The 23,506-nt window shown below is 37.7% G+C and overlaps 2 protein-coding genes across 7 annotated transcripts; one reads left to right on the top strand and one right to left on the bottom strand.

The window, feature by feature from the left end:
- The first annotated feature begins 1,848 nt into the window (after positions 1–1,848).
- On the top strand, positions 1,849–9,502 carry LOC131301484 (pentatricopeptide repeat-containing protein At1g31430-like). 2 transcript variants are annotated; one of them, XM_058327819.1, is made up of 4 exons: positions 1,944–2,323; positions 3,389–3,762; positions 5,677–6,252; positions 8,909–9,502. In XM_058327819.1, exons 2-3 carry the CDS (start codon positions 3,431–3,433, stop codon positions 5,786–5,788), a joined length of 444 nt encoding a protein of 147 aa, XP_058183802.1. In that variant the 5' UTR covers positions 1,944–2,323; positions 3,389–3,430; the 3' UTR covers positions 5,789–6,252; positions 8,909–9,502. The 2 variants fall into 2 exon arrangements, 1 of the variants encoding a protein (XP_058183802.1); XR_009191289.1 differs by lacking the exons at positions 5,677–6,252; positions 8,909–9,502 and having other exon boundaries at positions 1,849–2,323; positions 3,487–3,843.
- A 1,796-nt stretch (positions 9,503–11,298) lies between these two features.
- Positions 11,299–23,276, bottom strand: LOC131301412 (leucine-rich repeat receptor protein kinase HPCA1-like). Of its 5 annotated transcripts, none has more exons than XM_058327709.1 (19): positions 23,017–23,276; positions 19,964–20,084; positions 19,798–19,869; positions 18,968–19,042; positions 18,772–18,843; positions 17,929–18,090; positions 17,732–17,806; positions 17,301–17,372; positions 17,129–17,200; positions 16,941–17,009; positions 16,689–16,763; positions 15,740–15,811; positions 15,405–15,539; positions 14,801–15,285; positions 14,554–14,709; positions 14,285–14,421; positions 13,760–13,979; positions 12,747–12,982; positions 11,299–12,011 (listed from the first exon to the last, which is right to left on the bottom strand). In XM_058327709.1, the coding sequence occupies exons 1-19, from the start codon at positions 23,093–23,095 to the stop codon at positions 11,541–11,543; spliced, it is 2,856 nt and encodes a 951-aa protein (XP_058183692.1). In that variant the 5' UTR covers positions 23,096–23,276; the 3' UTR covers positions 11,299–11,540. The 5 variants fall into 5 exon arrangements, with proteins under 5 accessions (XP_058183692.1, XP_058183699.1, XP_058183719.1 ...); XM_058327716.1 differs by having other exon boundaries at positions 14,801–15,282; positions 23,017–23,219; XM_058327736.1 differs by lacking the exon at positions 12,747–12,982 and having other exon boundaries at positions 23,017–23,219.
- Between the last annotated feature and the right edge of the window lie 230 nt (positions 23,277–23,506).

Raw genomic sequence — 23,506 nt, 5'->3', positions numbered from 1 at the left:
AGTTGCTCCGGACCATATTTGGCATTTAGTTAATTTGGCCAACTATTCATTTGTCGCAAGAAATTTTTTGCCTCACGGTGCATTTTTATTTTATTCAGGAATTTGAAGAAATCACTTTATTGCATTAAAATAAGTTTTTTAAATTTCAGCAATTTTATGTAAAAGAAATTAAATAAACATCTTATTTAAAAGACTTATTTAGGTGTCCATCCATGATGTCACCATTATGTTCCCTCCCTGAAAATACATTGTTGCCACATTATACCCGTAGTTATTATATTATTCTCCCTTTCTCTCTTCATTTATTACACCCTACGTATAATCTTACCTACAAATTTTTGAATATGATCAATTTTGAAATAATTTATGTTTTTTGATGAATTATTTCTGCAAAATTACCATGAAACACATATTTTTTTTAAACATTGGATATTCAAATCGACTAAATTTTTCATGGATTATTTATGCACCATAAAACATATTTTTGCATAGTGGATTTTCAAATAGCATATTAGTCCAAATAAACAACCCCATATGAGTTTAGTACAGCCTAAGTTTTTATGATGTGTAGAATCCATTATTAAAAATATTTTAGAGTCTAGAGTCCGTGAAAAGACAAAATTGCCTTTAATGAGACAAGGGCTTTGTTTGGTAACACAAAAAATTGTCTTTTTTAATTTAAATTGTCTTAAATGAGAAAATGGCCTTGTTTGGCTAACACAAAATATGCCATTTTTCGTATTTTCCGATCTTGTTGTACTTTCATAGAGTACGGATTTTAGGCACCTTTATAGGGTACCCTAGGGTTTTAGGCACTTTCATAGGGTTTTATGGTTTACTTTCCTATTATAGGGTTTTAGCAGTTTATGCACTTTCATAGGGTACCCTAGGGTTTTAGGCATTTTCATATATAGGGTACCCTAAGGTTTTAGACACTTTCATAGGGTATCTTAGGGTTTTAGGCACTTTCAATGCCAATCAACCTTGGTCAACGCCAGTCAACTTTGTGAGGGGGTTTTTTTTCAAATCCTGGACAGAATGTCTTTTAGACTTTACGGGAAAATATTTATGTCCTTATTATAGCAAAAACTCTTATAATGTGTCTTCTTACTCAATTTGCCCAAAAAAGATGCCCATTGACATAACTCCAAAAGCACATGCACATGAAAAGAAAAAAAAAACCTCAATTCTCGAAATTCACACTAACAAGCCGTAACAAAGTTTACAAAAAATGATCAAATTAATAAGTTTTGACGCCCACAGGAAAGCTAAAGCTATATAGATGAGTGAGGCCAGAATCTTATACAATTGGGATAAAGCTTGAGCATTTGTAGACCTGAAAAATATGAGGTCAAAATCAGTTTGCAAGAATTGACGCCAATTTTTGAATGGAGATTTAGTGAAATACAATATGGAGATGGGGGGTGTTGTGTTACGAGTCTCTCAGTGGCATGGGAGGACGACGGTGGATGCTCCTACCCAGCTAATTAACCAACGCTTTTCTTTTATGAGGAAAGCGTGTTTGGGAACCACACCTTTTTATCCACTGGCCGCAATCTTGTGCTACCAGGCCGCGTTATTTTACTTCTTGGCCACAAACTATTGCTCCCTGGCCGTAAACTTTTGTTCCTTGTCCCATTTTACGAAGAAAGCGTGTTTATCAATGACGTCGTATTTTTATTTTTGTCAAAACGGCGACGACCGGGTTTCACTCAAAGCTCGCACCTTGAACGCGAGAGATTTCTCAAACAACGACGTCGTCTGTACTCATTGGGACTTTACATCTTGAAAACGTATATTCGTCAAATTGTGAGCTCATTTCTGATCATCTCTATGATCGAAATTGTTAATCTTTTAGATATGGTCAAGAAAGAAAACCTTGTTAAAGATCATTTGAATCGAATACCATTTGGTCTATTATCGAATGCGATAGAAGTGAATTTGTTTTTGCAAAAATAAGTTTGGCCACACTGTATCAAACCTATTTTGACAAACGGCCTCGGAAGAATGCTCTATAAGAACTGCGACGCGAAACGGTCAAATTGTAATCTCGTTCTGATTTGTCTCGATGATCGAAAGGGTTCATGTTGTAGAGCTCGTCAAGAAGATAAACCCTGTAGAAGATCATACTAATCGAACACTGATTGATGCATGATCGGAGATGATTTGAGTGAAATTTTTTCTGTGAAAATAGATTTGTCTGCACAGTATCAAATCCAATTTGTTAAAGAATAAAGGGTAAATTCACTCAGACCGACGAAGGAACGACCCCGACGAAGAGGTCAGTCTTAATCTGCCATCGTTCAACACTAACTCATAACCAGTAAGCTAATTTCAATTTTGTATAGATTTCATTGTTTACAATTGTGTTTATATGAGATTTCATGGTCACTTGGATTTTAATCTGCGACAACAAGGAATTTCTTACTCCATTGCATGTTTAAATTGAGGCAATTGTCAATTACAGAAGAAAATTGGGAGAGTAAAGGTAAAACCTTCACTTTTTGAAGCTTGTTAGAGTTGCAAACCGAGCTCGAATAAGCTACTACTCGGCTCATTTATCACCACTAATCCTTTGAGATTTTCTGGGAATCTGGTCTCAAACTATTTAAGCTTGAACATATTTTCGAAGCTTGTTAGGCGAGCACATACAACTACTTTCATTAGCGAAAGCATGCATTCATGAGATGTGTTATCGTGTTCTGTTGACAAAGAACCTTACATAGTGTAATAAGTTTAACGTCATTGAACCAATTTGCTTATACACCTCACAGACCGCTTTTTCACAAGCACCAGGCCACAAATCTCTCTTTAGTTCTGGAAATAACATAACTAAGCGTGAACAAGGCCTGTTGCAGATTTTTTGGATATAGTGCTCGCATATTCATAAACTTGTATCTATTGTGTCCACCTATAACACCTTAGTATGTCCACATACCTTATTTGATCGGATGGGTGGTGGTTTAAATTTTTTGATCTTCTCTTCCATTCCTGTTGACATTTAAGTGAGTACTATTTTAAAAAAATAGTTTGGTTATCCCATGGGTGTTTCCTGTTTGACAATTGTTTGATATTCTTTGCTTTCCCAGCGTACTGAGGTTCTTGGAAAATCCTAATGGTAGGCTAGTTGGTCAGTTCCAAAAAAATTTGGCACCCGTACCTGTTGTAATATTTCAAATTTGATGTATATTATTTCTTTGCAAAACGTTTTGTCTAATCTGTAAACCTGTTGCCTGTCAAAAAAAAATCTGTAAACCTGTTCTTTCCTATAAACACTCCGGAAACCTTCCAGCTTCCATGGTAGATGGCAGAGGAAATAATTGAAAACACACCAAAAGAAAATAACGAAATTAGGTCCGATATATGGTGGTTTGCTGAGTGCTTGCAGAATCTATGGCAATGTTGACCTTGCGCTAGACGACTTGTGGAAATGGACTATAGTGGTTCAAGTACTCTCGTGGCCAATATCTATGCATCTGCTGACAGATGGGTGGCCAATATCTCTGCATCTGCTGACAGATGGGAAGATGTAACAAAGGTGAAGGTGAAAATGAAAGCAATTGGAGTCAAGAAGGCGTCTGGGTGTAGTTCAATTGAAGTTGATGGTTGTGTTCATGAGTTCCTAGTTGGCGATGCGTCTCATCGAAAAATGAAGGAAGTCCATGCCATGCTGGATGGCATCACTAGACCGTTGTCAGGCTTAGAAGATATTGAAATGGAAGCAGATAACAAAGTTGCAGGATATTTTGGGAAGCCTGAATGGTGATTTTCTATATAGTATTAGCAAAGAAGTTTTTATTCCAGAATATATGAATAAAATTGAGAGTTGGATATCTGTTTAAAGTCATGTGGAATATTCATATTTTGAAAATGGGTTGACACCACTCCCAGGAGAGGGCATAAGTTATTCCTAAGACGTGCACACTGAGGCGATGTTATGAAGATGTTGATCTGTAATGTGCATGACAAGTGCTGAGGAAAGTCCAGCTACTTGGGCACGCAAGACAACAAATTGTAATGCTGTCCAAATGGTTCACTGGCAAACAGAGTAGAAGGCAACACCAACTAGGCCCCGTTCCAGAAACCTTCTTAAAAAATAAGCAGCTTATTTCACATTTTCAAACTAAAAAATAATGTAAATGAAAAATAAATTTTCAAATTTTTTTGCATTGTATAAAAGATCTAGATGAGATCTTTCAAATAAGATCCATATTGCATATTTTTAGATTTCAATAAGCCCATAATTTTTGAGCTTGGAATTGCCTTCTTAAAAAATAAGGGTTTTTTTTGCGTTGCGGAATGGGCTTTTAGTCAACAAGGTTGCGCTTGGTAAGCTGATTTACTACGTGTAGGTAATTTTTCATAGATTGATTGAACTGCTTCATAGAAACTGCGAACGGCGAATCATATACATTTCATGCTGAAATTTGAACAATGGACATGCTTATCTACTCTGCATCCTTGAAGATGTTTATGTACTCTGCATCAAATGTTCCTTTTAGTCATGAAGGTAATTTGTATCCTGTAAATGTCATGGAGGATATGTGCTATGATGTTGAATAGAGAAACAATAGTCTTAGGTCAGCTAAGTCATCTCTGACACTGGAAAATCCAGGATTTGGATAAATTTAAACTGATAGCAAAGTGCTGCAGAAAGTCATTTTCATGATGTGTATGTACTCAACACCTTATAATTAATATGTGGCGGTAGGACTACAAAAAAAAAAAAAAAAAGGTATCATAGACTCATTGAGTGAGATATAGCATCCTCCCAGATGCATGCATGTACAGCAAGTTTGTGGCCTAATAGTTGACCAAAGCCAGAGAAATGCTAACCCTTACCATTTGTGCTAAGCCTTGGCTTTAGGTTTCCTTCTTGGATGGTATGTAAGATTATCCCTTAATTTGAGGGGGAAGTCTCTTGGACCTATTGCAACCTTAGTCAACAACTGTTTTAGCTGTGACAACCAGAAATAGGGAATATCTGAGATTCCTATTGTTTGCAAAGGAAAACAATTTCTTTAGTCGATTGGTTTGTGATAGCAATAAAGAAACTAAGAAAGTTTATGTCACAAATATCTAGTACCTTTACTTCAGATTCTGAGGTTTCTAGTTTTTGGTTCCCCCTTCTTCTATATTTAGAAATTTGTTCTTGGGTAATGGCACAATTCATTGGACGCTATCAGAGCACTTAACTCACCTATTGGTTAGTACCTACAAACTTTCCCATGAAATTTAATAGCAAACAGCAACCATTCTCCAAAATGGTCCAGTATCTATCACGTAGCACTACGGTACTATATTATTGACATATCATGCCTTTCAAATTATAACCATTTCTCTAAGTGGGAACTTATAATTTTACTGTGATTATTATATCGAAAAAACATAAAACCACAGGACTTGCATTATGTCATGGTTTCTATGATGATTTGTAAGATGACGTGAAGTCGATTAATATATCGTCTTTTTTCATTTGTACTATATCGGCATTCATCATCAGCATTAGCAAGACCTCAAGCTACTAATATATGTGCCTCACATCCTGCATAGCTAAAGAAAGTTTTGGGCTCATGGAAAAAGAACCCCAGGAAAAGGGTTAGAAGCCAGAAACAGCTTTTTTGTAGTCACCTCATCGAATAAATACTACTAATAGTCGACCATCCACTTATGCAGCCAGAGCAGAGTTAAAGCCACTGTCATTATCATCGTCATCCTCAGTGGAAGCTGCAGGGGCATAGTCATAGTCTCCGTCATCATCATCACCATCTCCTTCCATGCCTATTGACAGGGCAGGATAGTATCCTTCATCACCATTTGGATTCTTCTTGCAACATGTCAACGAGGACCATGACACAATAGCTTTGGAAATGGGAGACATTTTCTTTTCTAGGGAAATTTTGGTGAAGAAAAGAAAAGTGGGACTTGTGGTGTTGTCCTAAGGTCTTTTTTGTTTGGACTGAGCATGGCTTGGAGGTGAAACCAATGCTTATATCAGCAGAAGGGAAGGTGTTAGGCTCATGTTGGCACAAGCTAGCCACATGGGAAGTGTGGAGTGTTACTTGAAGGGCATGCGAGACACGACGCAAGCAACACGTGGAGCCATATCGTCCAGCCGCCTAGGAAATTCGGGTGACAGTTCCGCATACATGTTGGTGCACCAATAAGGTGATACAAATTTTAACAGTAACGAAGCATCTTTCCTGCATGGTCCGGTCAGATATATCAGAGAAGAGTAGGATTTTTGTGCAGGTTGGTGAGTCGTGACAATGAAAGCTCAAATAAATATGGTGCATTATTCTTCAGGAATGGGTTTGAAGGGCTACTTTAGTCATGTTAGTAACTGTCTCTATCTACGTCGTTGAAAAAAAATTCCTGTTGATCTATGTGGCACAGCAACATTCTAGAGTTGCTTCAACAAGAACTTACTAATTTTTGCTAGAGAAAAGGCCATGTATTCAGATGTAATTAGCAATCTTTTGCAACATTGTAGAGTTGCTCATGAGCGACAAGAGCTAACCAACTTGTGGTAGAGAAAAGCCCATTTATTCCAACGTTTTTAGCTTAGGGAGTAAGGTTCATTGATCTTTATCACTCCTCTTTAGATCGGTATAATGTTACCACTATAAATTTGATAATTCTAATGATCAGAAAAAGAACCTAATGTGACTTCATTTTTTAGTTTGCCAATGCTATGAATCATGCCCATCATCATATATATTATGTTTCCTTTCTAATGTTTGTATATGCATTATGGCATCGTCGTCCATCTACACCGCCCTTAATCCTTACTCTTCTTCCTGATGAGTCGAGTTGTTTTTGTCTTGTATTAGCACCACAGGCTTGAAGTTATTAGAAGGTCGGGGGAAAAATCTTTGTTCTTCCATAGTTCTATTTGTGTGAAGATGCTATACGTTCTCTTTGTCACTTCATATTTTTCTCAACTACTCTCACAGTTTAGCATATTAAGCAAACAATTACGCTGAAGATATATCCAACATGTCATTATTGCGACAAAACTCTCAAGTGGGATAGAGAAACCCAGGTTATAAGGTGAGAGATGTCTGCCTTGTGGCATTCGTACATAGTTTATTGGATGGATGATATTGCGTTTCTTTTTCAAATGCGGGTGTTGAGGCATGATCAGAAATTTGCATGACGGGTGCTCAAGAAATCTCTAGCTATTTGGACAAGCAAGCTTATGAACTCCAATCCTCTCCAAAGCAATTAATGACAAAAGTATCCTGGAAGGCACGACAATTTGACTTGCCAACTTGCACTCTGCTGCAACACACTCTTTGGTAATTTTCACACAATTGAGTGAAGAACTTGGTAGAAAATTTTATGATATACTCCCTCCGTCCCTCTTTGTTCTACCTGTTTCCTTTTTTGGACGTCTCAAAAAATTGTCTATATTTCTTAATTTATAGTATTTTATATATTTAATATAGATCTCGTTTGATAGATCTCAATTAATTCTTTTAAACCAAGTTTTTGAAATCATAAAAAATATTATAGATTGTGAGATATAGGCAATTTTTTGCGAGGTGTCAAAAACGAAACAGGCACAACAAAGTGAGACGGAGGGAGTATAGTTTTATAGAGATGCATCCAAGTCATGAATTTCTGCCTTCATGGGTGGAGCTCTAGTTGTGAAAAAACCCCAAAGATGGGGGTCAATTTTCATTTTTTTCCCTCAAGGATCAAGAACTAAGTTGAGAAGTAGTACTCTTGTTTTCCCAACTTTTGTTGTTACATATAATTTGATAACTGTTACCGATGTTCAATATACAGGATCCTATATTCATGATGTTTCTATTTGTCATGTCAAAGTTGATTTCGGTATGGAATTTGAAATCTGACATCGGCTGTGTCTTTTTGAATGACCCACTGAATGAAAATTTTGGTTGCGCCACTCTCCGCCTTTGGTTGTGGAGTAATTCGTACCTTGTAAATTAATGCTTCAGAGAATTAACGTTGTGTCAGTTGCATAGAAAAGCGAATGTTTGGATCAAACAATATTAGCTCTTGGGCGGGTAGTAATGTATTCCTTCCCTTTTTTAAGTTGGTTTAGGCACAAGAATAGTAAAAGGGAGGGTCTCATCTTTATGAGGAAAACTAGGTCAAGGTCAAGTGTGTCAAATGGCTAGTCCCTTTATCAGATTCTATAAGGGTTTTTTTTTTTTAAACTAGTTTTGGTTCCCTCATTTTCTTCTCTGTTTTTAAATCTTTTGTTCTTGGTGTGCATGGGTCCCTTTCAGAGCACTCAAGTCACAGAGATTGACTCATGCTGTCATGCCTGTTCTTTTCCTCATAAATAAAAAATATAGTAGCAGACTTAGTATAACAACAAAGGAAATCACATGCGTAACTGAAACATTATTTTATCTCATGCATATAAAAATAAAGAAGCTCTAGTATGAAATGGTTATATTAAAATTATTAAGTTTTGGTTTTCTAATTCACTGTATCTAAACATATGCCGGTTTCACTGAGATGACAATTGTATCGATGCATATTGGGCCTCAACATCCATTTCATCTGCAAATACCGGTATGGAAAGTCTGAAATCCTGTTATGTATCAGCCGGTAAGAGATATTTAACGGCCATATGTAGAACATTCGTGATCGTCCAATGTATGATTTGCATTATGCCGTGGGTCGCATGATGAGTTATGAGCATTACATAGAAAAGTTCATTACATCAATGCCTTCAATTTCCCACTACTAGAAGATGGTTCATTTTCATCATTAGCTAGATATAAACCTTAGACACTAATACATAGCCTCAAATTGTAGCATGGCCTACAAAATGTAAAAATACCCAGGAATAGAGTTGGAATGCAGCCTCTTGACGTCACTCTATCAAGAATATTTAGTTCTAATTATTTAACCACCATTCATGCAGCTGGAGCATAATCATAATCACCGTCGTCATCGTCGTCATCACCCTCCAAGGGTGCTGCAGGGGCATAGTCGTAATCTCCATCGTCGTCGTCGTCGCCATCTCCTTCCATGCATGCTGCCGGGGCATAGTCATATCCGTCGTCGCCATCGTCATCCCCGTTTGGATGCTTCTTGCACCAGAACACAATGACCGTCGAAATGAGAGGCATTATGTTTTCTCTGGAAAATTTTGAGAAGGAAAAGAAAAGTGTTGGACTGGTGTTTTTTTCTCGAGGTCTTTGTGTTTTGCGATTGAACGTGAAGACAGGAGCCAATGCTTAAATAAAGGTGAGAGAAGGTGTTGGGCTCATTTTGGCACAAGTCAGACACGTGGGAAGTGTGGACTGATGCTGAGAGGGTGTGCGAGACCCGACGCAGCCGACACGTGGCACTACCTCGTCTGGACAGGTAGGAAATTCAGCTGACAAATCAGCATACACGTTGGTGCAACTGTTAAAAGCATCTTTGTGCATAAAATCAGGATAGTGTTAAGATTTTTTTGCAGACTTGCGTGACAACGAAAACTCAAAAAAGGTGGCTTTTTCAGGACAGAGCATGTGAGGTATATTATGGACTATAAATGGGAATATGATTACGAATTGGAAGAGCAATTTAGCCACTTCAACAATTCTGTGCGTATGGGTTTTGTTGCAGATTAGATATTCGCACAATTATATTTGGCACTGGAGCACTTGAACGGTCAAGTGTCATCCGTTTACGTTCGTGAAATGGTCAAAAATTCCAATTACGAAGCAATATCTATATGTATCGGGAGTTAGTGTTGTCCGTTTACGTTCGTGAAATGGTCAAAAATTCCAATTACGAAGCAATATGTATATGTATCGGGAATTATCCGATACACGTACAAATTTTGATGTAACCAATATAGCGGAGTGTAATGATATTTAGAGTACTAAAAAACCAATTCGTAACTCTGGTCAATAAGCTATGTTGTAGTCTTCATTTCAACCTTGATTGCACCAAAAAGTTAAGAATGAAAAGGCTAAAAGCTGGCTTTATAAGTAATTAAAGGAAAATGATATTTATTTATTTTCAACCTTGATTGCACCAAAAATTATTGGTTTTTGTAGAGGCTATACATATGAAGATTGGCCTCTCTATACAGGAGGATGGACATTTGATTTTTCTGAAACTCTCTCACTTGGTTCTCAAATTTTTTTTTTATCACTTGTTATCTTCTTCGTGATTTAATTTATTTCGTACGGTACCTATTTACAGAAGGGGAAACATAGATGTATGACTCCTTTTCATTGAGGAAAGGCACAATCTAACCCCTAGGCCCTCCACTTTCGCACCATTACAAAATCAGATTAAGGCATTCACAACCTACATCGAAGTGAACTACAATCCAGTCCTAGCATGCCCGCGCTAACCATTAGCACCTATGAGTGTGTTGACGCCTTTGACCCAAAGGGGAGAAACAAAACTCTGGTAATTTCGAAGTACCAAAGAATCAATAAAAACACAAGAAAAAATGAAAGAGTAAATTTTAGCTCCTACTGTCAGGGCCGACTTGGAGGATAGGCGAGAGAAGCACGCGCTTTGAGCACCCCAAAAAGGCTAAAAATGAGGGCCCAAAAAATTCTAGGACCCCTATATATATGTGTGTGTGTGTGTGTGCGGCCCCAAAAAAATTTCTCTAAGTCTCCTTCACACAAAATATGTCCAATTGAAATATAGGAGCTACAAAATAGGCCCAACGGTGGAATACACTGATTATCAACACCCATAGGCCATAACCCATTAGGATACGTTTGGTTCGATAGAATGGAATAGACAATGGAATGAAATTGACAATGCATGGAATGGATTAATGGAATTAAGAACATTAATTTTCGAATGATAGATTTTGAGATATTGTAATGGTTGCATTTTTTTGGGATAACTATATGCTTATATTTTGTAATGGTTATTTTATGAAACTCCTTGTAGACCAACTTTTGTATGGAAAATATAGGGAGGCCTCATGCAAGAGATTCGCTTCCGGCCTCCAAAACTTATGAGCTAGCCCTGCCTACTGCATCATTCCATTTTCCTTTCATTTTCCCTTCCTTTCCCTCAATAAGTCCAATACTTAGACAGGGCTATAAAGCAGTACACAAGGGTGCCATAAGAACCCAGAAAACCAACTTTCATGGACCTTAGGTGTTCGAGCCAGCTTTGACGTACCTCAACTAGTCCAAACCATTTGCTCACCATAAAGAAGTAACTTTGTTTCAACTCAAGTGTCCAAGTTAGCTTAGACGCACCTTGACTAAACCTGGGGCCCAATTCCACCGTCTTGTTGACAAATCACAAAGTCTTCCTTAATCTAGGATTTGTACATCAATATTCTGATTCTAGCTCAGTTTTTCGCGTCTTACCTCTAAGGCTTTGACAAAGATTATCCTTTACTCACAAATATGGTACTTTCCAACAAAAAGAAACAAAAGCTAAGAATTCAACTCCATGATACAAGTACACAAGGATCAACGCCAACAAAAAATGTTCTACTTAAAGTGCAAGTCATATTCTCTACTTAAAAAGGCAAACCAAAGATTCTATGAACCAATTCCGAATGCAAGTTACTGATCTCACTGTGGCTCTACCTTTGCTGGCAGAAATGCCCCACTGTAAACAAAGAGGCTTTCATCGCTATAAGGATGGTCGAACCCTTTAATCGCCCCTTCATAGCTAGCTGACGTGGATGCAGAGTCAGCATTGGGATTCAAACCGGCGATTTGCATGATGCTCTCAATCTCTTTCACCACCTCACCCATCGTAGGCCTCTCCGCTCCTGCTTCTTCAACGCACCTCAGTGCCAGGTCCACAAACTTCTCTAAACCTCCCAATGTGATGCCCAAAATGGCTGGGTCAATAATTTCTTGGAGGTTATATCCGACTTTTGTCCTGTCCATTTTCTGCCTCACCTCCCTTACAATGTATTTTCCTTTATCGATCGGCTGTCTTGCAGTGACCAGCTCCAGCATTACCACTCCATAGCTGTAGACATCACTCTTTTCGGTCAGTTGTTGGGTCATGTAATATTCAGGATCCATATAACCCTGCACCAGCAAAATACTCGAATTGTAGTCAAGAATCCTTAGCAATATCATGGATCTTCAAAGAACTTAGGGTTAGTTAAATTGTTGAGTATCACATACTCCATATATAAAGAGGGATTCCTTCTTTATCATCCGCAAGGAATTACATTTTTCTCATCAAATACAAAAAGAAAATATGAGTGCTTCCTTGTGGCTCCATAAATTTGTGAATAGTGCAAATTTTTCTATTATATATGAGTGCTTCCTTGCGTAACATGGACTTGAGTGGAGGTGTCAACAGCGGGTACATGTCTGAGTGTGGGAGTTTCCTGATTCCCATGTCTTAAGAGCACATGGTGAAGAGAGAACATGCACTACTCATCTTTCTTAATACGCATATGTTACTTTCAAGTGTGAAACTATGGTTATAGTAAGACACTGAGCATTATAAACCGTATAAAAGGTCATGTATAGTCTCATGGTGGACTCAAATTACTGGACATATCGGGTAAATGTCAAACTACATGGAACGTACACGAATCTCCAACAGACCTTGTGATTTGTTTTACTTTAAGTTGTGGACCGGAAAGGAGCCAATACTTCAACCGGCTAACACTGGACCGAAAAATGATAAAAAGGAAATAGGTAGGTATAGGAAGAAACTACAGAATCCTCATAGTTATCCTATATTTTGAATACAAGATAGAGGTTTCACTGCTGGTTTTTCAAATCAGGGTTGTGAAGAAAATTACTCACCATTGTACCCTTGACTTGAGTGGTAACATGACCTTTTTCTGGGTCACCAAGGAGCTTGGATAGACCAAAATCAGCAACTTTTGCATTCAAGCGGTCATCCAGTAAGATATTGTTCGATTTGATGTCCCTATGTATGATAGGAGGGTTAGCAAGCTCGTGTAGATATTGCAAACCTCTTGCTGTTCCTAGGGCTATTCGAAGCCGCCTCATCCAATCCAACTTGATTCCTGACTTCCCTGCATAAGTAACATGCATTTTTATCCCCTTGAATGCAGGTGATCGCATAGTCTAGTTGTGTAGTTAACAAATTCTGGGGATCCCCCCCTCTTTTTGCTATTGAAGATATGTGAATGCTAATTGTATGGAGAATCTTGCATTCTAATCGTTGTGATTTTCTTTGTTGCTTGTTCAGCTACAATCAACTCATGCAAGGTACCCAATTTTTTTAGTATAAGAACTACCTAATTCTATGATACAAACGACGTTACAATAACGCATTTCTCTAATAGCTTGAGCTTTTGGGTAAGTTGGTGGATATAACAATTTAACAACCTCGTAACAAGGTGATAACAAACATGAAGATTGCCATTACCCATAGTGGCCATATGCAAACCGACTTTAAAGCAAGACGCATCAGTGTCTCTAATTATGAAGATTTTTTTTTTTTGATCGCTAGAAGTTAATATTGTTAGAATAGTTAGATTAACACTTTGGAGGAGGAGATGAGCTCCTGACCTCATTTCTCCTTGGACTTAAGTGCACCCCCAATGCCGTTGGGCCAAGGGCCTCTTGGCCTCCAATTATGAAGAATTAATGAGTATTCAAGGATCTGTTTTGATTTCCTTGAAAATAAAAACAATAATCGTTGTGATATTGGTGTCTACAAAGATGGGTTGTTTTTGTAAAAATTCTCCCTTTGGAAGTTGTTTACCATTCAAGTTTTCTGTGTAGTCTGTCAAAACTACAACAGAAAAAACAGAAAACAAACATGATACCAAACAGGCCCAAAGTACCTGAAAGACTCTCCTTCAGGGTACCATTTGGAATATACTCATACACTAACATCTGTTCGCCATGCTCAAAACAGAAACCCACGAGGCTGACAACGTTTTTATGATGTACCCTGGATAGAAGCTCAATCTCAGTCTTGAATTCGGGACCACCCTGCAATGATCCTGTTTGAGCCCGTTTGACAGCAACCAGTTGTCCATTGGGGAGAATTCCTCTGTACACCTATAAATCAAATGAAATGTGAGCATAAGGAAGCTATGCAGCACCGTGGACTACTCTTCAGAAATTTCATGACATGGAAGAATTTTTTTGTTCCAGATGATATCAGGAACTGAAACATAATCCAACATATAGTTGGTTTACAGAATTTTCAGGAATGACTTTCCAAGTACATGATTGTACTTGATTATCAATGAACGTCTGGATATATGATGCACCTACTCTAAAGTTAAGGAGGTAAAACACTCCATATGATTCTACTGAGCTTCACTAACTTATTCTGTGTAACAAGAATGTGGAAATTTAACCTTCCCGTATCCGCCAGTTCCAATATCGTTGGTTTCTGAAAAATTGTTTGTGTATTTCTTAAGCTCTTCAAATGAGAAGGGCTTAGCTCCTCTTAACTGAGGAACATCTCCGCTGTTTTTATTTGGGTCCCAAGAAGCTGCATGAGAATGACATTTAGGCAATAAGTAGAACCGAAGAATACAATTTAACTTAAGCAAATTATACGTGTCTAAAAACAAAAAACTACAAACTAAAGGAAATAACTAGTTAAGATTAGCTCCAAGTTTACCAAAAGGATTGTTCTGTTTATCAGCTGTTTCAGCTCTTCTCTTTTGACGGAAAGCGTAAATTCCCGCAAGGAGGGCGAGTAGCACTAGGACAGAACCACCAACTGCCGATCCGATAATTATGGCAGTACTTGATGACTTGTGAGTTCCTGTGGATCCTTTTTGGATGAAAGAGGAGAAAGAGAGCTCAGAATGATACATTACACAACAGAATAGGTAACATATTGAGTATCATATTTGAGGTAACACCTTCAAAATTTGGATATGGGCCACCAATGAAAGAAAAGGGTCCGAATTTGTGGGGAGGCTTGAAAGTTTGGTTGCTCAACACAAACCCAATTCCAGAAATTCCTGTTCGATTGAAAGCATCTTGACCCGCTGGAGGAAAAACTTCTAGTCTCAACACAAAGTAATTATCCGTATTTCTAGTCGGATTACTGAGGGAAACTGAATCTACCGGGAGTAGATGCGAGTGAAAAAACTCCATCAGGGAGTCCGTGAGAGATGTGTAGATTGTTGAGTTTCCAAGGTCTGAAAAGGAAGGAGCTCTGAAGTATAGAGTACCCACGTATGCATACGCACATCTACAGTTGGGGCTTGAGAGTTGATATCCAATGCATGTTGCAGGAATACAATTGCTTTCTGGTGTTGGATATGTGGAATTAGTCTCTTGAAGGCCACAGTATGGGCTTGTCCCTTCAATTTCCTGACAAATTGGATTTCCCGCGAGTCTGCTGAAAATTTAAAACAAATATAACACTAAGCTTCTAAAATGTAGAGTACATATTAGTTTTTCCACAAACTGTTGGTGATAAAATGGCAAAAAGGTCAAATAATATAGCTTACTGCTTACATTAGTTTAATTTTGAATCCCTTTTTCTGTTTAAAGTCAACTATAATATTGTTCTGCAAATCTATGAGTTGAAGTTGGTCGCTATAGCTGGAGCCGACATCCAAAGTGCCAGTAAGCTGGTTGTTCCTCAATAACCTGAGACAACACACCAGAACAAGTTTTTCAAGAGAATCAACTGTCATAAAACGAAGGGAGGGTAAGTCATTTTTTTTTAATCACTTGGGTTTCTATACTATATAGTAAACACAGTTTTGGTAGCCGTTTTGTGATATGAGATTGAACTGAAACCCCTTTTTGTTTGGGTAAGCAATAAGAATGTATGAACTGATACTCACAGAGTCTGTAACTGAGGAAGGGTGAAGAAGCTGACCGGAATTTGACCTTGAAGTCCTGTGTTTTCCATCACTCTGAATATATTTAAAAACATATAATAGTGAATCCTCAAAAGCTGAAACATGAGTGAGTCAAAGGATTAAGAGAAGAACAACCTGGACTAAACTACTAAACTAAATTAGAAGGCTATTCTCACGTTCTTTATTCCACGCAGGCATTTAAAACTTAAAATATGAAGTTAATGAAAAATATGAGGCCTTTTATGAAACAACTTCATGTATTTTGCTTATTGGAACATACTGGGGGAGGAAAAGGAGTATGTACAATCACAGGGCTAGCTCAGACATGCTGGTAGAATCACAAAATATGAGGCTGTGAAACTGTGTATCACACATTGGTAGGCCAACATCTCAGGGTGGCGAACGAGTGCTGGTAAAAAGAAGAGGCCAGTCGCAATTAGAGACTACATCTACCATAGAAGGTACTTGCTATTTAATGGAATATGCTATCACTAATTCAAGGACCATCTCTACCAGTACCTACTTTTCCCCCTCACAAATGCTTGATTGCTTGACAAGTAGAGGAGAAAAGATAGTTCATGAAACAAATTCCACCACCCAAAGTTCAGAAAAACGAGAGGGCATTGGTTGGCAGCTGTAATATGGCTCAGTTTTCAGCAACAAAGTCCAAGAGAACACCAGAAGGAGTGAAATGTTTCAAGTGCAAGTCCTCCAAACACAAAAAAAGACCAAACATACACGATTAAGTTTGTGTGAGGAGGCATAAGTGAAATATGCTAAACATAAGGTACCAGATAAAGCTAAATAGTGCCTAAGGGCCCTATATCATATAATCATACATTAAACAGTTCAGACGTTTTTTTGTTAACTTCAAGTTGTGTGCTTTTGTCAGTGCATGCATGTATCTGTGTAAGGAAAGAGAAAGACATACAGTGTTGTCAAGGACTGTAAAGCTGAAAACCATGGAGGAAAGTCAGATTCATCAAACGTGTTATTGCTCATATCCCTGCAAGTAATATTTAGGTAAAAAAGGTGATATTAAAAAGTAGTCCTCGGCACATGTAGTATGTAAACAAGTAACCAAGAAGATAGGGAGAAATATACAACCGATTTGAAAGGGAAAACAAGAATATAACTAGGCTATCCTTTACAAAGATTGCTAAGGATAATGGTGGCTACTTACACATAGTTGAGAACACTCATGCCCGTAAGATTGGGCAAGGAGCCAGTCAGTTGATTATTGGACAAGAATCTGCAGGAAGACAATCAAAAGCCTTTCAGAGTAAAGATAAAAATCTAAAGCTGCATAACCTGACTTACTGGAAACAAGAGTAGATCTTAAGAGTATAGTTTTTATGTTTGTCTTCTTACAGCTCGTTGACATTTACAAGGTTGTTGAGTGTTGATGGTACAGGTCCAGTTAATGAGTTCCTGTCAAGGCGTCTGTAGTAACACGAGACATTAGACTCCACTGACGTCATAAGCACTCACAGCTAGTAAGGGTGCTACAAATTCTAATGAGGTATGTGACAGAGATACTCACAGCACCTCCAAAGTCTGCACAAGTCCCAGCGTCGAAGGGATGCTGCCGCTGAGACTGTTGTTCTCGAAAAGCCTGCCAAATTGATTCAGATGAAGATACTAAAATTATTGTCCAAATGATTATATCTTGTATAGGAATCGGGTGGCCCATAAACTAAATCCGTTATTCTCATTATAACATTAAGAGGTTCAGTAAAATGACTCTCTCTCTCTCTCTCTCTCTCTCTCTCTCTCTCTCTCTCTCTCTCTCTCTCATTCATTTAGTACACAAACAAATGCAAGTTCCTGTATAATTGGATATCATTTCGTCTCGCATGCCAAAAAATGGAAAAGAAAACTTATTGCTGCTTATCCTTGCTGCAAAGATAAGCAAGAATAAGCAGAGAACATTATGTACCGATTATGTAAAAATAGCGAAATCAATGAACTTACACGTGTATCAGAGTCATTTTTGAACTGAAAAGTTGAGATGGGATTTCACCGGAGAGTTGATTCTTTCCAAAATGACTAAACACATAAGGAACTCAAGGTCTTTAGTATGTTGAAAACTTGAAATGAACATACATAGGACAAATTAGCTTTAAACCACACGTGCGAAGGCAAATTTTAAACAAAAAAACTTAACATACAAGTGCTTCGCTTTGGTCAGCATGTCCAGACCAGGTGTGGTTGCGTCAGAGACAGGGATAGCTCCAGAAAGCTTATTGTCAGCTAGATCAAGCCAATAAAGATTTGATAGATTACCAAGTTGGGGTGGTATTGGTCCACTGAAGCTGTTGGAATTTAGAGACCTGAAAGAATCCAATATGAGTATTGAAATATAAGCTTAAAACATAGAACCGTACGGTACATAGCTACTCATAACCCAACATTCAGAACAATTCAGCTGAAATTTTCACAACAGAAACATTTGAAAAATTGGACGATATCAATGCAAAGAATAGACCTTTGCATGAAGATACCTACGAGAAAAAGAATTCCCATGTCAAAATTTTCTCCTTCAAAAGCATGAAGGAGTGAGTGCGGCCAGAGTGGTCAGAGGGTGTGAGGGCCATTGTAACTAGCATTCCACAGGAATCACAGGAAGCTTAAGTATACTTACAAGTCCTTGCACATGACTTAACTAAATTTACAGGGTGCTGCTAAAATTTTGCAATACCATCAAATTAATGCCAGACGTAAAATTCATTTCAGCTCAAAAAAATTGAGGAAGCAGTCAATTATTTTGTCAAATGTTTGTGCAAGGTTTAGTTACTTTCCGTTTCAAATGTCCAAATATGTCAGAAATTTTGAGAGGATACTTATTCAAACAATAATTGCAGAGCCTGAAAGAAACTCTAAGATACCATAAGCTTGTAACAACTTAGTTTAGAAATTTAGTTTGTTCCGTCGTTCGTTCGCACTATAGTCATGTCACTTGGAAATACAAGCCCGATGCTGCATAAGAAAAATGGCAAAGTTCAAACACTTACAAAATGACCAGCTGCTGCAGAGATCCTATTGTTCCAGGAATAGGACTGCTGAAACCGCTGCCAACCAGGATTCTAGCATGCAAGTGGGAGCAAATTTGGTTAGTAACATGGTAGCTAAGTACATTTCAATCTGTATACGTACCAATATCTGTCTCCTTAATCAGTCACTATGTGAATACAGTCAAAATGATCTTACAGGTTTGTGAGCTTCTTCAAATTTCCAATCGATGCAGGAATAGGTCCAGTCAAGCCCGTATTGTATGACAGATCCCTAAGGTAGAAGTTAATAGTCAGATTTTTTCTAGCAAAAACATAACAATTCCAAACAGCTGCTACAAATAGAGTAGCAACCGAGTACCCAGGCAGTACTTCATATCATGCCAATCAGGCATAAAAACAGAAGAATGCATTATGCATATCATCACATAATCTAGCGTCTCATGAACGCCTCATACAGCCAAGGATATTAAGCCACCGTCTGTTTCGACATTAAAAGGTTATTCTGGGGGAAATATTTGCATTTAAAACATTTTACGGTGAAAAGATTGTTTTTCCTCTGGCCTTTTGGAGTTTGGCTGAGACCTCTGAAAAAGTTTTCCAAAAGCACATAAAAACAACTCTCAAATAAACAAAATGAAAACAGCAAACATTGCAAGAGAACTTGTCAAAGTTGCATTTTTATAAACCGATCAAGGTGCATTTTGATAAATCAAACAAAATAAGAAAATCAATAGCACCAGATCCTGGTTTTAAGAATTGCAAATTAACTGCACCAAATCATGGTAAATGACTTCCAAACATTTAAGCCATAAGTTGTTCCACACCAATTTTATCTGACACATTTCTGCACAATCTTCTTTTCACTTTGTATGATCCAAACACGAGAAACTACCAAAGGTGAGGTACTTTTTGCAAAAGTATTTTATGTTGAAGCAAAAGGAGCATAAGTGGTAAATGAATGATGATTCATTAGTTAGCACTGGTCTATTTAAGGGGGAAAGATGGACTAGAAAATGCAACACTTACAGAGTCCGTAATTCAGATAACGATCCAATGTCTCCAGACAGCGTCCCAGTTAAACCCATGCTAGCTAATGTACTGGAATTAAACAACTGATGGTTAATCTCAATTTGACTATTGCAGAAAAAGTAACCCAAAGTAAGCATTGCAAAAAGACCTGATGGGGACTCACATAGCTGTGACGCGGAAATTGGTGCACCGAACTCCTTCCCAACCGCTGCCACAAGGATCCGAACCAATCCAATTGGGTGGTGTGTTGTCCCAGACATCTTTGAGAGACTTCAAAGCAACAACTACATCATAAACAAAATGGATTTCAAGCATCAAATGACACTCCTCAAACAGAAAACACAAACTCTCCATTCCATTCCTTGTAGAAGATAGACTTCATAATGGAGTTCTGTTAAAGAACAGCTTTCTAGCTCACAAACAAAGATCAAATTTTGGTTTCGGTCTGTAGTTTTCGTTAGTTATGGAAGCGTTTCTAAACATTTGAAAAATGTAACAGGAACGTAATGGTAATGCATCAAGAATTTGGGAATGTATGAAACTGTTAGAACTGTAGCTCATATGTTAATGATGAAGAGATACTAAGGAGTTCTAGAAAGAATAGCACCCCGCGGTATGGAATGGTATCGTACAAGAGTATTTTTGAGATATAGGTCAAATACAAGCTTAGGATTAGAATAGAGTAGGTATAAATATTCTATGTTGTAAACCTTATTTCGTACTGTGATAATAAGAACAGAAACCGCTCTCGCTCCCGTGGACGTACCCAATATTGGGGAACCACGTATATCTCTGTGTTAATTTTTTTACTGTTTTATACTCGTAAATCGTGTGCGTGTGTGTCGATCCTAACAGAAACCATCTAAAGAATATTTTGAATACTTCTGATGAGTGTCGTACCAACTCAATGTTTTGCTATGTTCCATGGTACTTCGAAATTTTCCAGTGTGCTTCGGTATGGGTCATTGAAAACATTTGAATTTCGGGACTCCCCTAATATTTCATTTTTGATATCCAAGGAAACCAAAATGCTTTGGAATTTTCAATGTAAATGAAACGAAATGTTGTTCGGCTCACCCTCTTCTAATATTTCATTTGACCACTAATTTTCTAGTTGAAGGCACTGCCCTGGTATTCATACTACCAGTTCTAATCTGTCAGTATTATGATTGCTCAATAACTATGAAGCACAGACACCTCTAGAGATCGACGTATTGCAGTGTCGGACATAGGGACACGGCGGGAACCCGTATGGGACTTTAATTTAAATTTTTGAGAGTGACACGGCGGGGTCAGAGTGTAATTTAAAAAAAATTGGGATCAAACTGTAATTTTTAAAATTTTCAGGGGTCAAACTATAATTTTTCAATATGGTTGTATTGAATTTATGGATGTCTTTTTTTTTTTTTTGAATGGTACTGGAACTATAGATTTTTCATTTTGCCCACATTTTGCTATTTAAATTTGGGAAAAAATTTAAAATCTATATAAATAAATATACACGTGGTGTGTCTCCCGCCGTATCCGCGTCCCCATTTTTTAGAATTTCCGTGTCCGTGCATCATAACTTAATAATCAAGCTTATTCGATACATCACTTAAAGAATTCTGACATCAAAAGCTAGCTTATGAAGGAACACCAAATATGAAGGCCATTCAGAACATGCATGGGAATAAAACTATGCATTCTAGAAGCGTGATTTGGCTGTGGTTTGGCTCTATTTGCTTGTCAAGAAATTGGCGCATGAAAATTAAATTTGAGTGAAAGGAAATGAAGGAAAAGGAATTGTAGTTCTCTGTATGCGTCCATTTGATAAATGAAATTGTGAGAAAGTCGAAAAATAGTAGTTCAATCGTGTAGTGAAGTAGCGTAAAAACAAACGATTCCTGCAAAAACAAAAACTTGCATATTTTCGCAGGACAACAAATCCTAGTGGGAAAGTTATAGACGTGTATCCCACAACTTCACAACTTTCCTGCTTAATGAACGCATAAAAAGTACTGTACGAGAGAGTTGAATCAAAAACTTTGAACTTGGCCTCTCAAATTTAAACAGCATCCACCGGGGAAGGTCAGTTTATAAATTCTCAAATTGGGAATACACAGAAGGACGGTGATACTGCCACGAACACTTCTTTTAGTGCCACGACAGTGACTTCTTGTGTTACAATTGTACCCCTAGTCCTTCTCTCTCATCTCTCTCCCACGCTCATGCCTCCCCCTGCTCCTTCTCCAACTCTCTGATCATTTGCTCGTTTTCTACTCACCCATTCCAATCACTTGTACTCTTTTTTCACTTGTGAAATTCCCAATCGGTGCTTCTCAATCTTTGACAACCGAACAGAGCAAAGGCCAATGGGTTTGCGTCTGCTTTGGTGAGGATGACGGTGATAACTTTCGTTTATCAATGATCATTGAAATTGAGCAGCACAACCATAGTCATCAATTAATAATTTCTATAGTACGCTAATAAGGCTATCTTTCCCCAACATCATATATGGAGAGTGAAGACACACACACACAGAGATGGAAAATTGCGTTTTTTCTACTTACCCCCCCTTCAAAAAAAAAAAGTGTTGTACTTCTCTCTGGTATCTATAATCTGTATTAATTGTGGGTTTGGGAGAGGGACATCATTCAATTATGAAAGAAGATTGAATGGATCAAGGAATTTTTTTGCTTTCTTCTCAGCCAATAAAAAAGAGAGAAGAATGGAACGGTGGAGGAGGAGAGGATATGGGCCCGTTGTGTCGACGGTGAAGGTGAAGGCCATTGAAGGCGAAGGGAAGCAGGGAGATAAAAGACATATGATTTGTTCTGTTTGAGTTTGATTGACAAATTTGGAAGACAGAGAGAGAGAGAGAGAGAGAGAGAGAGAGAGAGAGCAGACGAGGGAGGAGAAAAGTTTTCTTTGCTGGCGTGGGTAAATGAGTGAATAAGGAAAACATGTCGTGTCACTAAAAACAAAAAAAGCATCGTAGCTTTATCATGCCATGGTTTTCCTCTCCTTCAACTGGCAATAATCTTCAGAAGAAATTAATGAGAAGGTCTGAAGAGAAAGAAGCCCACCATGTCTTCTTTCAAAATACTACTAATCAAGTAATGGAAATACTACTACGAACTGATTCTGAAGCTCTCTTATATCAAAAAATAGTAGTAATATAACTAGAGATTTCAAGAAACTTTTAAAAAGTTTGGACAGAGGAATTGAACTTACAGTCCTGATTTGTCTGTGCTGCTACAAGTAAAATTGGAATGGAAATAACCAGCAGAGAGACATGAAATCTTGAACCCATTTTTTTCTCTAAGAAAAAAGACCCATACAGAAGAACCACTTCAGAAAACACCCAAAATATTTCTCTTACTCAGTTCCTGTTTATCACTTTTAAGACTCTTGAAAATAGTTAATTTCTTTATGGTACCCACATTCTCATTGAATGCATTCAATAAATACACAACTGTGATGCATTCAAGCGTGGCCCCCCAACTCGACCAAAGTTTTCAACTATAAATATTAGAGAAATGTTATGCGTAAAGAAAATGAGTAAAAAAATGATCCTTAAAGTGTATATGAACGATTCAGATGCACTATGCAAGAGTAAAAAATTAATCCTTAAAGTGTACATAAAAGGTTCAGATGCACTATGCATAGTGCATCTAAACCGTTCATGTACACTTTAAGGATCAATTCTTTATTCATTTTCTTT

This window comes from Rhododendron vialii, chromosome 1a (genome assembly GCF_030253575.1).
Source record: "Rhododendron vialii isolate Sample 1 chromosome 1a, ASM3025357v1".
Taxonomy (NCBI): Eukaryota; Viridiplantae; Streptophyta; class Magnoliopsida; order Ericales; family Ericaceae; genus Rhododendron; species Rhododendron vialii.
This window is presented reverse-complemented; position numbering and strand designations above follow the sequence as displayed.